Source organism: Anomaloglossus baeobatrachus, chromosome 2 (genome assembly GCF_048569485.1).
Source record: "Anomaloglossus baeobatrachus isolate aAnoBae1 chromosome 2, aAnoBae1.hap1, whole genome shotgun sequence".
Classification (NCBI taxonomy): Eukaryota; Metazoa; Chordata; class Amphibia; order Anura; family Aromobatidae; genus Anomaloglossus; species Anomaloglossus baeobatrachus.
Genome location: NC_134354.1, coordinates 561,627,737 through 561,641,657, shown reverse-complemented (window position 1 = coordinate 561,641,657; position 13,921 = coordinate 561,627,737). Strand labels below are relative to the sequence as shown.

At 45.3% G+C, this 13,921-nt stretch overlaps 1 protein-coding gene across 1 annotated transcript in view; it reads right to left on the bottom strand.

Moving 5' to 3' along the window:
• Nucleotides 1-13,921, bottom strand: part of PCCA (propionyl-CoA carboxylase subunit alpha) — a 926,251-nt gene that overhangs the window by 327,432 nt on the left and 584,898 nt on the right. The window contains exon 18 of the mRNA XM_075336705.1: nucleotides 950-1,052. Coding sequence (XP_075192820.1) covers nucleotides 950-1,052 — 103 coding nt within the window. The remainder of the gene's footprint in view (nucleotides 1-949; nucleotides 1,053-13,921) is intronic.

The following is a 13,921-nucleotide window of genomic DNA, read 5'->3' as shown; positions in this document are numbered from 1 at the left end:
TCTTAAAACCTCCTGAGCTTCCACGGAGGAGATATTTATTTTATGTTAACTGTTGGGATATAAATTAGTCTTATGTTTTTGCAATTACATGCTTTCTCAATGTGATTACTCCATATACTGATAAATTGATTTGCAATGTTGATGTTACTTTTTGTGCAAAATTATAATAAAACTTAAATTTGAACTAAAATTAAAATCACTATTTTAGTAACTACTAAAGAAATACAGATAAAAGAGAAATCTGTACATGGCCTTGGATCCAACAAGAACATTACCTCATTATGTAGTATAACACAGGAATGGAAACCAGTACAAAACAGTAATAATACTAGGATTACGTCTACAGGTTTTCATTTCATATCTAAACAGCTTTATTTATAATCGGTTTTAACAGGATCTAGTTATTATTTTAACATGTTGACAACTATAAATCAGTTAGCAATTAACAGTTGCTTTAACACAGGGAATATTTATCATTAATCACACATTTTGCATAAGCTTGTTTTCTGAGGTGAGCTTCACAATTGTTTTCAGCCATTAAGTAGTGTTAATATGTTCTAGGATAGATATTTGCAACAAGTGAATTGCATTGTGTGACCTCAAACTAATTACCATGCCCATGATGTCCCATCATGTGAGCAACTATCACTAATCTATATGAATTCATATGGTACATTTACTGAGAAAGGAAAGCAGAAGACTAAGAGATTAATATCAAGGAGTGTATAAATTCTGTCAAGTATCTCCTTGTCACCAGCACTGCAGATGCTGTCAGCTGGAAATCTCAGCTACTTGACCAATATTCGCATTGTCTTTGAACATGTATGGGTTCCTAATGGAACAGTGTATAGTTTCACATTAACATAATACACCTTAACGGTACTATGATAAAACATTTCCACATATTCACATTTATGTATATTGTATTCTTGAATGTTTGAAAACCAACCTTGTGTTATTTAGAAAGTGATGGGACCGGTTTTGTGAAGCGACATATAGCGATGCTGTTGTAACAAGAAGGTCATTTCTTTCTTGAGATGTCAAACTGTGTCCTGTTATGAAGGAAACTCAAGCATTACAATACAAAAGACATACAGGATAGCTATATAAAAGGCGTAAACAACTTTTCATATATATATATATATATATATATATATATATATATATATATATATATATATATATACATATATATATATACACATATATATATACACATACATATATATATGTATATATATATATATATATATATATATATATATATATATATATATATATATAATCTAATCCAGCAAAATGTTTGTTCTTTTTACAATGTTCTTTTCTTAGTTCATTTTAAAGATTTCATTCTATTTCTAAATGAAGAAAATGGATAATCGCAGTTGCCCTTCTTTTCCTTTGAAATACCCAATTAGATCATATTGTTTTTTGTTTTTCGCGCTGGGGATGGAAGGGGAGGTTGTGTAGGGTGGAGCTGGTAGGGTAGAGAGGTTGGAACACTTCGTAAAACTGCAAACATTTCATATTAAAGGGGTATTGTCCAAGACTAAATAATTGATGATGACCCCTCTGTACCATATGTCATCAACATGAGATTAATGAGGGACCGACACCTTGTGCCTCCACCTATCAGCAGATATCAACTTCTGCAGATGACAACTATAAAGTTTGTATGGAGCTGAATACCACAATTCCACACACTGTTAGGGACTAGTGATGGGCGGGCTAGCAGATACCTGGGATCGGCGAGTCCAACCAGGTTTTAAAAAAAAAAAAAAAAAGGAAAATAGTCTGTAGCTCGGTGTTGATCCTGGATATCGGTGTTTGTGTTTATTTATTTTCACTTACAGATTAGTAATAGGAGGGGTTTCGGACACCTCCCATTACTAATCTAATGGATGTGACAATCCTTGGCAGCTGCAGGCTACTATTTTTAGGCTGGGGGGCCCAGTAAGCATGGGTCTCCACAGTTTGAGAATACTAGCCCTCTGCTGCTGCATGGCAGGGTATCAAAATGAGGGGGGGGGGAACTGCACTCCGGGGTAATTTTTTATTAAATTTAAAAAAAAAAAAAAAAAAAAAAAAAAAAGAAGAAAAGAAGCTGAATGCCGCCCCTCTTATTTTAATACAGAGCCAAGATAAGCACACAGCTGCTGGCGGCAGCCTGTAGACGTATGCATTATCTGTGCAGGGTATCCTAATATGGGGGAACTCTATGGCAAATCATTTAAATTTATTTTTACACCAATATAGACACACAAACAACATCTCTGATTGGAAGCAGTCATACATGTTGTCACACAGGGTGAGGGTGCTGTCGCTGTCTGACTGCAACAAATCAAAGACACGGGGACTGCGGGTGGGCGAGGAAAGCAGTGAATATGCATGAAGGATAATGAGCATCCCCAGAAGAAGTATCAGTGGCCCAGAATCAGTGTACAGCCGCACGAAAGACTTAAGTAAAAGGCACCTTTTTCTTCTTCACTTTTCCTTCATTTTTTTTTTTTAAATTACCCAGGTTGTTGGACCCAGATCGTTACCCCGGAGTTCCCTGACAACTCCCGGCCCGGGGGTCGGTGCTCAAGTACTTTTGAACCTGCGCGGATCCAGACTTTTACAGTCCAGGTCCGCCCATCACGCTATACACACACCTTTTCTAAAAGGCTACAGAGGCTGTAACACCATTAAGGAAGAGGCATTAAGCAAATTTCAGATTGTTATCTCTCTGCTGCGTGGTGACCCCCAGGATTGGGCTTTTCCCTGGCGCCTGAAGATCCTGCTCTTGCTGATGTGTATTGTTTTTTTTTTCAGGCTCTAGGGTTGTTATATGATGAACCTAATGCTATTGATCAAGCCGAGAAAACTTTATTGGCTTTGATCCAGGGTCAGCAATCTGCAGAGATATACTGTCAGAAATTTCGTAAGTGGGCGGTCCTTACTGAGTGGAATGATGCAGCGCTTGCGGCTCTTTGGGAAGGGGTTGGCAGATCCTGTAAAGGATGTTATGGTGGGCTTTCCTGTCCCCTCTGGTCTCGATGCCTCTATGTCATTGGCCATTCAGATTGATAGACGTTTACGTGAACGTAAAACAATGCGTGCAGAGGTGTCGCTCTCAGAGTGGTCTCCGGAGCCTATGCAGTGTGATAGTGTCTTTTCTAGGGTGGAACGGCAGGATTTTAGACGGCGTAATAAGCTAGGTTTCTTCTGTGTAGACGTCTCTCATACTATTTCTGTCTGCCCTAAGCACGAGAAACGATTTGCCCGTTCATTAACTTTGGGCGGTTTACAGTCTAAGTTTCTTTTGTCGGTTTCTTTGATCTGTTCACCATCATCATTTTCGGCTATGGCTTTTATTGATTCAGGAGCTGCCCTGAACTTGATGGATTTTGGGTTTGCTGAGCGTTGCGGTTTTCCTCTGGTGCCTTTCTATGCTCCTATCCCTTTGAGGGGTATTGATGCTACTCCTTTAGCTGAAAATAAGCCCCAGTTTTGGACCCAGGTGACAATGCGGGTCGCGCCTGACCATCAGGAGGTTTGTAAGTTTTAGTCTTGCATAATTTGCATGACATTTTGGTACTGGGATTTCCTTAGTTGCAAGCCCATAATCCAGTTCTTGATTGGACTTCTTTATCTGTGACTACTTGGGGCTGCCAATGTGTGCATAGTGATACTCCTGTTTTGTCTATTTCATCTCAGACACGGAAGGTTCCTGACTATTTGGCAGATTTCATGGATGTGTTTAATGAGACTGAGGCTGCGACCTTGCCTCCGCATAGGGACTGTGATTGCGCCATTGAATTGGTGCCTGGTTGTAAATTTCCTAAGGGACAGCTTTTCAATTTATCTGAACCTGAACATGTCGCTATGCGGACTTACACTTACAGGAGTCTTTGGAGAAGGGTCACATTAGACCATCATCTTCACCTTTGGGCGCCGTTTTTTTTTTGTGGCCAAAAAGGATAGCGCATTGTGGCCCTGTATTAATTATCATCTCTTTTTTAAAATCACGGTTAAATGTCCGTATACATTGCCTCTGATTTCTGACCTGTTTTCTAGAGTGAAGGGTGCTAATTGGTTTACTAAACTCGATCTTCGGGGAGCATATAATCTCATTCGTATTAAGCAGGGTGATGAATGGAAGACAGTGTTTAATACCCCTGAGGGGCATTTTGAGCACCTAGTGATACCCTTTGGGCTCACTAATGCCCCTTCCGTCTTTCAATCTTTTATGAATGATATTTTACGGGACGTTGTGGACAAGTTTTTGATTGTCTATTTGGATGAAATTTTGATTTTTTTCTCAAGACTGGGATTCTCATGTTGAACAGGTTTGGACAGTATTTCAGGTTCTCCGGGACAATGAATAATATGTCAAGGGATCGAAATGTCTGTTTGGTGTACAAAAGGTCTTTTTTTTGGAGTTGATTTTGTCCCCATCTTCTTATAAGATGGATCTGGTCAAGGTCCAGGCAATTCATGATTGGGAACAGCCTACTTCTTTGAAAAGCCTTCAGAAGTTTTTGGGTTTTGCTAATTTCTATCGTAAATTCATAGCCAATTTTTGTCAGTATTGTCAAGCCATTGACTGATTTGACCAAGCAGGGAGCTGATGTTGTCAATTGGTCTTCAGAGACAGTCTTGGATTTTCAGGAGCTGAATAGAAGGTTTACTTCTGCTCCGGTCTTGCGGCAGCCTGATGTGTCTATTCCTTTTCAGGTTGAGATCGATGCCTCGGAGATCGGAGCTGGGGCTGTCTTGTCTCAAAGAGACCTTGTGACTTTTCAAATTAGACCCTGTGCTTTTTTTCCCGGAAAATTTTAACCATCGGAGCGAAATTATGATGTGGGGAATCGGGAATTATTGGCTATGAAGTGGGCTTTTGAAGAATTGTGACATTGGCTGGAGGGGGCGAGACCTCAAATTGTAGTAGTTACTGATCATAAGAATTTGATCTATCTTGAATCTGCCAGAAGGTTGAATCCTAGGCAGGCTAGATGGGCCTTGTTTTTCTCGCGCTTTAATTTTGTAGTCGCTTATATTCCGGATACTAAGAATATTAAGGCGGATGCCCTTTCTAGGAGTTTCTTTCCTGATTCTCTGGATGGGACTGATCCTGCTACCATCCTACATGAGGGAGTGATTCTCTCTGCGATTTTACCTGATTTGAGACTTGCTCTTGAGGAATTTCAAGAGAACAAACCTGAAAGATGTCCAGGGGGAAAATTGTATGTTCCTGACCAATGGAGGAGTAGAGTGATTTCTGAAGTTCATTGTTCTGTGTTGGCTGGTCATCCTGGGATTTTTGGCACCAGGGATTTGGTGACTAGGTCCTTTTGGTGGCCTTCTTTGTCTCGTGATGTGAGGAGTTTTGTGCAGTCCTGTGAGATCTGTTCTAGATCCAAGTCTTCTTGTTCTCGTTCAAGTGGACTATTATTGCCATTGCCGGTGGCTAAGAGACCATGGACTCACATCTCAATGGATTTTATTTCTGATCTCCCTGTTTCTCAGGGGGTGACTGTTATTTGGGTAATCTGTGATAGATTTTCCAAAATGATTCATTTGGTGCCACTGCTTAAGTTGCCATCAGCTTCGGAGTTGGTACCTTTGTTTCTTCGTCAGGTGGTTTGTTTGCATGATATTCCTGAAAATGTTGTGTCCGATAGGGGACTCTAGTTTGTGTCTAGATTTTGGAGAGCTTTTTGTTCTAGGCTGGGAGTTGAGTTGTCCTTCTCCACTGCGTTTCATCCACCGACCAATGGACAGACTGAAAGGACAAATCAGACTTTGGAAACCTATTTGCGATGCTTTGTGTCGGCTCATCAGGATGACTGGATTTCTTTTATGTCCTTGGCTGAGTTGGCTCTTAATCATAAAGCTAGTTCGGCCACTTTTATGTCTCCTTCTTTTAGCAATTTCGGGTTTCATCCTCGATTTTCTTCAGGGCAGGTAGAGGCTTCCGCCTGCCCGGGTGTTGATTCGGCAGTGGAGAAAATGCAGCATATTTGGGATCAAGTGGTGGATAAATTGTCCCACTCCCAGGAAAATGCCCAACAGTTTGTCAACCGACGTAGGACTGTGGGTACCCGGTTTAAGGTAGGGGACTTGGTCTGGTTGTCTTCCAGACATGTTCCTATGAAAGTTTCTTCTCCGAAATTTAAGCCAAGGTTTATTGGACCTTATAGAATTCCGACAGTAATTAATCCTGTTTCTTTCCGTTTGGCTCTTCCAGAGACTTTCAAGATTCACAATGTCTTTCATATGTCTTTGTTGAAAAAAATATGCTGAATCGGTAGTGCCCATGGCTGCGCCTCCTGATCCCGTGTTGGTCGAAGGGGATCTGGAATATGTAGTGGAAAAAAATTTGGATTCCCGTATTGCTAGACAGAAGCTCCAGTATCTGGTCAAGTGGAAAGGTTATGGTCAGGAGGATAATTCTTGGGTGGTTGCTTCCAACATACAGGCTGATCGCTTGATCCGTGCTTTTCATCGAGCCCATCCTGACAAACCTGGGGGTTCCGGTGAGGGTTCGGTGACCCCTCCTCAAGGGGGGGACTGTTGTGAATATGTTTTCCAGTTTGGGACTCCCTCTTGTGGTCAGTGCTGGCGGTGCAGTTGATTTGTGGAATGAAAGCCACACACCTGCGAAAGACTGGCAATCAGGGTCAGATTGGGCTATTTGACCGAGTAGTTTTCTCTTGTTACTTGCCAGTGCTCAATGGTCTCGTGTGTTAAGGACATTCTGTAACCAGCTCTGCTTACTACCAGAACGCCTCTCAGATAAGTGGTCTTTGTACCTCTGCTGTTTGTTTCCAACTTTCTTGTTTTTTTTTCTGCTTTGATACGAATTCTTGATTCCTATTTTGTCTTGGGAGTTTCTTGGTGGAATGGGATCATTCCCTACTGGGAGTGTCTGTAGACTTAGCTCCATGATTCTGCAAGGTATTGTGTTTGTCATGCTTGGTATTAATTCAGTTCCTCATCTGTATTAGTGTTTTTGGATCACAGTAATATCAGAGTGCAGATACAATGCGGGAGAGGTTGTGTGACCTGAGGATTTTTCCATATCAGAAGTGCTGGTATATATTAGGGTTTTTTACGGTTGCAGACAGTGCTCCTTCCTATCCTTTCTTATAAAGATAGTTTGGGCCTCACCTTGGCAGAATCTGTCTTTTCTAGCTTTATATTGTGTTTTTCTATATCACCATAGCCTTTACATGTGGGGGGCTATCTATCTTTGGGGACTGCTCCGAGGCAGATTAGCTTTCTTATATCTCTATCTGTGAGAATATTTAGTTCTCCGGCTGTGTCGACACGACTAGGTCATCGTAAGTTCATCCCACAGCTACTTTTAGTGGTGTGTCAGGATTAGGTCTACAATCCATTAAGGTTCCAGCCACTCTGTTACCATTTGGGATTCCACATTTTTTGATCCTCCTCGGTCCCTGAATCATAACACACCACTAACCAAATAACACCATGAAGCGAAAGGAGCTCTCCAAACAAATCAGAGACAAAGACGTTGAGAAATACAAGTCAGGGTTGGGTTCTAAAAAAAATCACAATCTCTGCTGATCCGCATGAGCACCATCAAATGCTTTATCATTAAATGGAAAGAACAGATTACCCCAACAATCCTGCCAAGAGAGGGCCGCCCACCAAAAATACTCAGCCCAGGCATGGAGTGCCTTAGCAAGGCAGCACAGAGACCAAAGGTAACCCTGAAGGAGTTTCAGACTTACAAAGCAGGAACTAGAGTACCTGACCATACGACCACAATAAGCTGTACACGCTATAGAGCTGGCCTTTATGGAAAAGTGGTCAGGAAAAAAAAAAGACTTTTCTTACAGCTAGTGATGAGTGAGCATTACTATGTTCGGATGCTCTATACTTGTTAAGAGTAGTTGGATGCTCAGATTGGTGAGACTCTATAATAGAAGTCAATGGGAGACTCGAGCATTTTTCTGGCAAATGTTCTGAAAAAAAATGCTCAAGTTCCCAATTATATTTGGGTGCTCAAGTTGCGCCCATCCGAGCATCTAACTGGTGTTAGAGTACCAAACAGCCGAGTATGGTAGTGCTCGCTCATTACTATTTACAGCCGATAATTGAAAGGCTCATTTTGTTTTTGTCAAAAGATGTGTGGGACACTCTACAAATGTATGGCGGAACATGTTGTGTTCAGATGAGACCAAAATTGAACTTTTTGGCCACGAAGGTAAACACTATGTCTGGCGCCAAACAAACACAGCTCATCAACCCAAGAACACCATGCCCACAGTGAAACGTGGTGGTGGCAGCATCATGCTGTGGGGATGTTTCTCGGCAGCAGGGAGAATTAAAATGGTCCAAGTCGAGGGGAAAATGGAAGGTGCGAATAACAGGGATATTCTTTGTCAAAACTTGTTTCAGTCTGTCAGTAATTTGAGACTGAGAAAGAGATTCACCTCCCAACAAGGCAATGATCCAAAGCATACTTCTAAAGCAACAGTCGAGAAGGTTTAAGGGGAAATGTGTAAATATATTTGCATGGGCAGCACGGTGGCTCAGTGGTTAGCACTGCAGCCTTGCTTACTAAGGACAACATCTGCAAGGAGTTTGTATGTTCTCCCCGTGTTTGCATGGGTTTCCTCCGGGTACTCCGGTTTCCTCCCACACTCCAAAAATATACTGATAGGGAATTTAGATTGTGAGCCCCAATGGGGACAGTGTTGTCGATGTATGTAAAGCGCTGTGGAATTAATAGCGCTATATAAGTGAATAAATATTATTATATATTATTATATTATGGCCTAGTCAAAGCCTAAACATTAATCCAATTGAGAATCTTTGGTAAGATTCAAAGATTGCTGTTCACCAGTGGAAAACATCTAACTTGAAGGACCTGGAGCAGTTATGCTTTGAGGAATGGGCAAAAATCCTACTGGCAAGATGTGGAAAGCTCAGAGACTTACCCAAAGTGACTTGCAGCTGTAATTTCTACAGAAGGAGGTTTGAAAGAACTGACTTTAGGGGGTGAATAATTTTGCACACTGAAGTATTTGTTGCTTGAGTCACAGTAAAAAGAACAAAGTTGTAGGTATGTTCTTTACATGAACTGGTGCAAACCCTCAAAAAAACAAACAAAAAAAACAGTGAAATTTCAGGTTGTGAGGAAGCAAAATACGAAAAATTCCAGAGAAGGTGTATACTTCACAAGGCACTAGATAGATAAGATAGACAGATAAAATAGATAGATATGAAATAGTGATTCTTAATAGAAATCTTACCATTTTCATACTGGCTACTGGGGACTGGTATTTCCTGTTCCAGAAAGTTTATAAGTATATTATCTGCAATAAAGAGACTCTGACCTTATCTTTTGAATTGAAGCAGCTAATGACCGTGGACAAAGACCACTGTGACTGGAGGGGTTACAGGGTAAGGGGAGACATCACCAATAAATTGTGAATCAGATGTGTATAGGAGGTGTTTTCAGTCATTGCAATTCTCTCTGATGCTAAGAAAACTACTGTAAACTGCTCCTGAAAGGATGGCCAGTCAGAGTCTAAAGCTGGTGTCACACCAAGCGACAGCGACAACGACGTCGCTGTTACGTCACCATTTTCGGTGACGTAACAGCGACCTTGTAAGTCGCTGTTATGATCGCTGCTTAGCTGTCAAACACAGCGACGCAGCAGCGATCATAACGTCGCTGTGCTACATGTGCAGAGAGCAGGGAGCCGCGCTTAGCGCTGGCTCCTTGCTCTCCTAGGTACAGTACACATCGGGTTAATTAACCCGATGTGTGCTGCAACTACATGTCACAGTGCAGAGAGCAGGAGCCGCGCGCACTGCTTAGCGCTGGCTCCTTGCTCTCCTTGCTACAGTATACATCGGGTTAATTACCCGATGTGCACTGCAGCCACATGTGCACAGTGCAGGAGCCGGCGTCTGGCAGCAAGAGCGGAGGCAGGTAACGAAGGTAAATATCGGGTAACCAGGGAAAGGTCTTCCCTTGGTTACCCGATGTTTACGCTGGTTACAGCTTACCGCAGCTGCCAGACGCCGGCTCCTGCTCCCTCTGCTCGCTTCATTTCGTCGCTCTCTCGCTGTCACACACAGCGATGTGTGTGTCACAGCGGGAGAGTGACGACCAAAAAATGAAGCTGGACATTCAGCAACGACCGGCGACCTCACAGCAGGGGCCAGGTCGTTGCTGGATGTCACACACAGCGACAGCGACGGGACGTCGCTGCAACGTCACAGAAAATGGTGACGTAGCAGCGACGTCGTTGTCGTCGTCGTTATGTGTGACACCAGCTTAAAATAGCTCCAGTGACCAGTGTAAAGAAGGGAATTTTGTTTACTTACCGTAAATTCCTTTTCTTCTAGCTCCAATTGGGAGACCCAGACAATTGGGTGTATAGGCTATGCCTCCGGAGGCCGCACAAAGTATTACACTAAAAGTGTAAAGCCCCTCCCCTTCTGCCTATACACCCCCCGTGCTCCCACGGGCTCCTCAGTTTTGGTGCAAAAGCAAGAAGGAGGAAAAAAATTATAAACTGGTTTAAAGTAAATTCAATCCGAAGGAATATCGGAGAACTGAAACCATTCAACATGAACAACATGTGTACACAAAAAAACAGGGGCGGGTGCTGGGTCTCCCAATTGGAGCTAGAAGAAAAGGAATTTACGGTAAGTAAACAAAATTCCCTTCTTCTTTGTCGCTCCATTGGGAGACCCAGACAATTGGGACGTCCAAAAGCAGTCCCTGGGTGGGTAAAATAATACCTCGTAATAGAGCCGTAAAACGGCCCCTTCCTACAGGTGGGCAACCGCCGCCTGAAGGACTCGTCTACCTAGGCTGGCATCCGCCGAAGCATAGGTATGCACCTGATAGTGTTTCGTGAAAGTGTGCAGGCTCGACCAGGTAGCCGCCTGACACACCTGCTGAGCCGTAGCCTGGTGCCTCAAAGCCCAGGACGCGCCCACGGCTCTGGTAGAATGGGCCTTCAGCCCTGAGGGAACCGGAAGCCCAGCAGAACGGTAAGCTTCGAGAATTGGCTCCTTGATCCACCGAGCCAGGGTTGATTTGGAAGCCTGTGACCCTTTACGCTGGCCAGCGACAAGGACAAAGAGTGCATCCGAGCGGCGCAGGGGCGCCGTACGAGAAATGTAGAGTCTGAGTGCTCTCACCAGATCTAACAAGTGCAAATCCTTTTCACATTGGTGAACTGGATGAGGACAAAAAGAGGGTAAGGAGATATCCTGATTGAGATGAAAGGGGGATACCACCTTGGGGAGAAATTCCGGAACCGGACGCAGAACCACCTTGTCCTGGTGAAACACCAGGAAAGGGGCCTTGCACGACAACGCTGCTAGCTCAGACACTCTCCGAAGAGAAGTGACTGCTACTAGGAAAACCACTTTCTGCGAAAGGCGTGAGAGAGAAATATCCCTCATTGGCTCGAATGGTGGTTTCTGAAGAACCATCAGCACCCTGTTCAGATCCCAGGGTTCTAACGGCCGCTTGTAAGGAGGAACGATGTGACAAACCCCCTGCAGGAACGTGCGTACCTGTGGAAGTCTGGCTAGGCGCTTCTGGAAAAACACAGAGAGCGCTGAGACTTGTCCCTTAAGGGAGCCGAGCGACAAACCCTTTTCCAGTCCAGATTGAAGGAAGGACAGAAAAGTGGGCAAGGCAAAAGGCCAGGGAGAAAAACCCTGAGCAGAGCACCATGACAGGAAAATTTTCCATGTCCTGTGGTAGATCTTGGCGGACGTTGGTTTCCTAGCCTGTCTCATAGTGGCAATGACCTCTTGAGATAATCCTGAAGACGCTAGGATCCAGGACTCAATGGCCACACAGTCAGGTTGAGGGCAGCAGAATTCAGATGGAAAAACGGCCCTTGAGACAGCAAGTCTGGTCGGTCTGGTAGTGCCCACGGTTGGCCGACCGTGAGATGCCACAGATCCGGGTACCACGACCTCCGCGGCCAGTCTGGAGCGACGAGGATGACGCGGCGGCAGTCGGCCCTGATCTTGCGTAACACTCTGGGCAACAGTGCCAGCGGAGGAAACACATAAGGGAGCTGAAACTGCGACCAATCCTGAACTAAGGCGTCTGCCGCCATAGCTCTGGGATCTTGAGACCGTGCCATGAACGTCGGTACCTTGTTGTTGTGCCGGGACGCCATGAGGTCGACGTCCGGCACCCCCCAGCGGCAACAGATCTCCTGAAACACGTCCGGGTGAAGGGACCATTCCCCTGCGTCCATGCCCTGGCGACTGAGATAATCTGCTTCCCAGTTTTCCACGCCTGGGATGTGAACTGCAGAGATGGTGGAAGCCGTGGCTTCCACCCACATCAAAATCTGCCGGACTTCCTGGAAGGCTTGCCGACTGCGTGTGCCGCCTTGGTGGTTGATGTATGCCACCGCTGTGGAATTGTCCGACTGAATTCGGATCTGCTTGCCTTCCAGCCACTGCTGGAACGCTTTCAGGGCAAGGTACACTGCCCGTATTTCCAGAACATTGATCTGAAGTGAGGACTCTTGCTGGGTCCACGTACCCTGAGCCCTGTGGTGGAGAAAAACCGCTCCCCACCCTGACAGACTCGCGTCCGTCGTGACCACCTCCCAGGATGGGGGCAGGAAGGATTTCCCCTTTGATAATGAAGTGGGAAGAAGCCACCACCGAAGGGAAGCTTTGGTCGCCTGAGAGAGAGAGACGTTCCTGTCAAGGGACGTCGGCTTCCTGTCCCATTTGCGTAGGATGTCCCATTGAAGAGGACGCAGGTGAAACTGCGCGAAAGGGACTGCCTCCATTGCTGCCACCATCTTCCCCAGGAAGTGCATGAGGCGCCTCAAGGGGTGTGCCTGACCTTGAAGGAGAGATTGTACCCCTTTCTGTAGTGAACGCTGCTTGATCAGCGGAAACTTCACTATCGCTGAGAGGGTATGAAACTCCCTGCCAAGATATGTCAGCGATTGGGCCGGTGTCAGATTTGACTTTGGAAAATTGATGAGCCACCCGAAACTCTGGAGAGTCTCCAGAGTAGCGTCGAGGCTGTGTTGGCATGCCTCTTGAGAGGGTGCCTTGATCAGCAGATCGTCCAAGTAAGGGATCATCGAGTGACCCTGAGAGTGGAGGACCGCTACTACAGTAGCCATAACCTTGGTGAAAACCCGTGGGGCTGTTGCCAGGCCGAACGGCAGTGCCACGAACTGCAGGTGTTCGTCTCCTATGGCGAAGCGCAAGAAGCGCTGGTGCTCTGGAGCAATCGGTACGTGGAGATAAGCATCTTTGATATCGATCGATGCAAGGAAATCTCCTTGGGACATTGAGGCGATGACGGAGCGGAGGGATTCCATCCGGAACCGCCTGGTCTTTACATGTTTGTTGAGCAGTTTCAGGTCCAGGACAGGACGGAAAGACCCGTCCTTCTTTGGGACCACAAACAGGTTGGAGTAAAAACCGTGACCCTGTTGCTGAAGAGGAACAGGGACCACCACTCCTTCTGCCTTCAGAGTGCTCAGCGCCTGCAGAAGAGCCACGGCTCGCTCGGGAGGCGGGGATGACCTGAAGAATCGAGTCGGGGGACGAGAGGTGAACTCTATCTTGTAACCGTGAGACAGAATGTCTCTCACCCAACGGTCTTTTACCCGTGGCAGCCAGGTGTCGCAAAAGCGGGAGAGCCTGCCACCGACCGAGGATGCGGATTGAGGAGGCCGAAAGTCATGAGGAAGCCGCTTTGGTAGCGGCACCTCCGGTGGTCTTTTTAGGACGTGACTTAGACCGCCATGAATCAGAGTTCCTTTGATCTTTCTGAGGCCTTTTGGACGAGGAGAATTGGGACCTGCCCGCGCCCCGAAAGGACCGAAACCTCGACTGCCCCCTCCTCTGTTGGGGTATGTTCGGTTTGGGCTGGGGTAAGGAT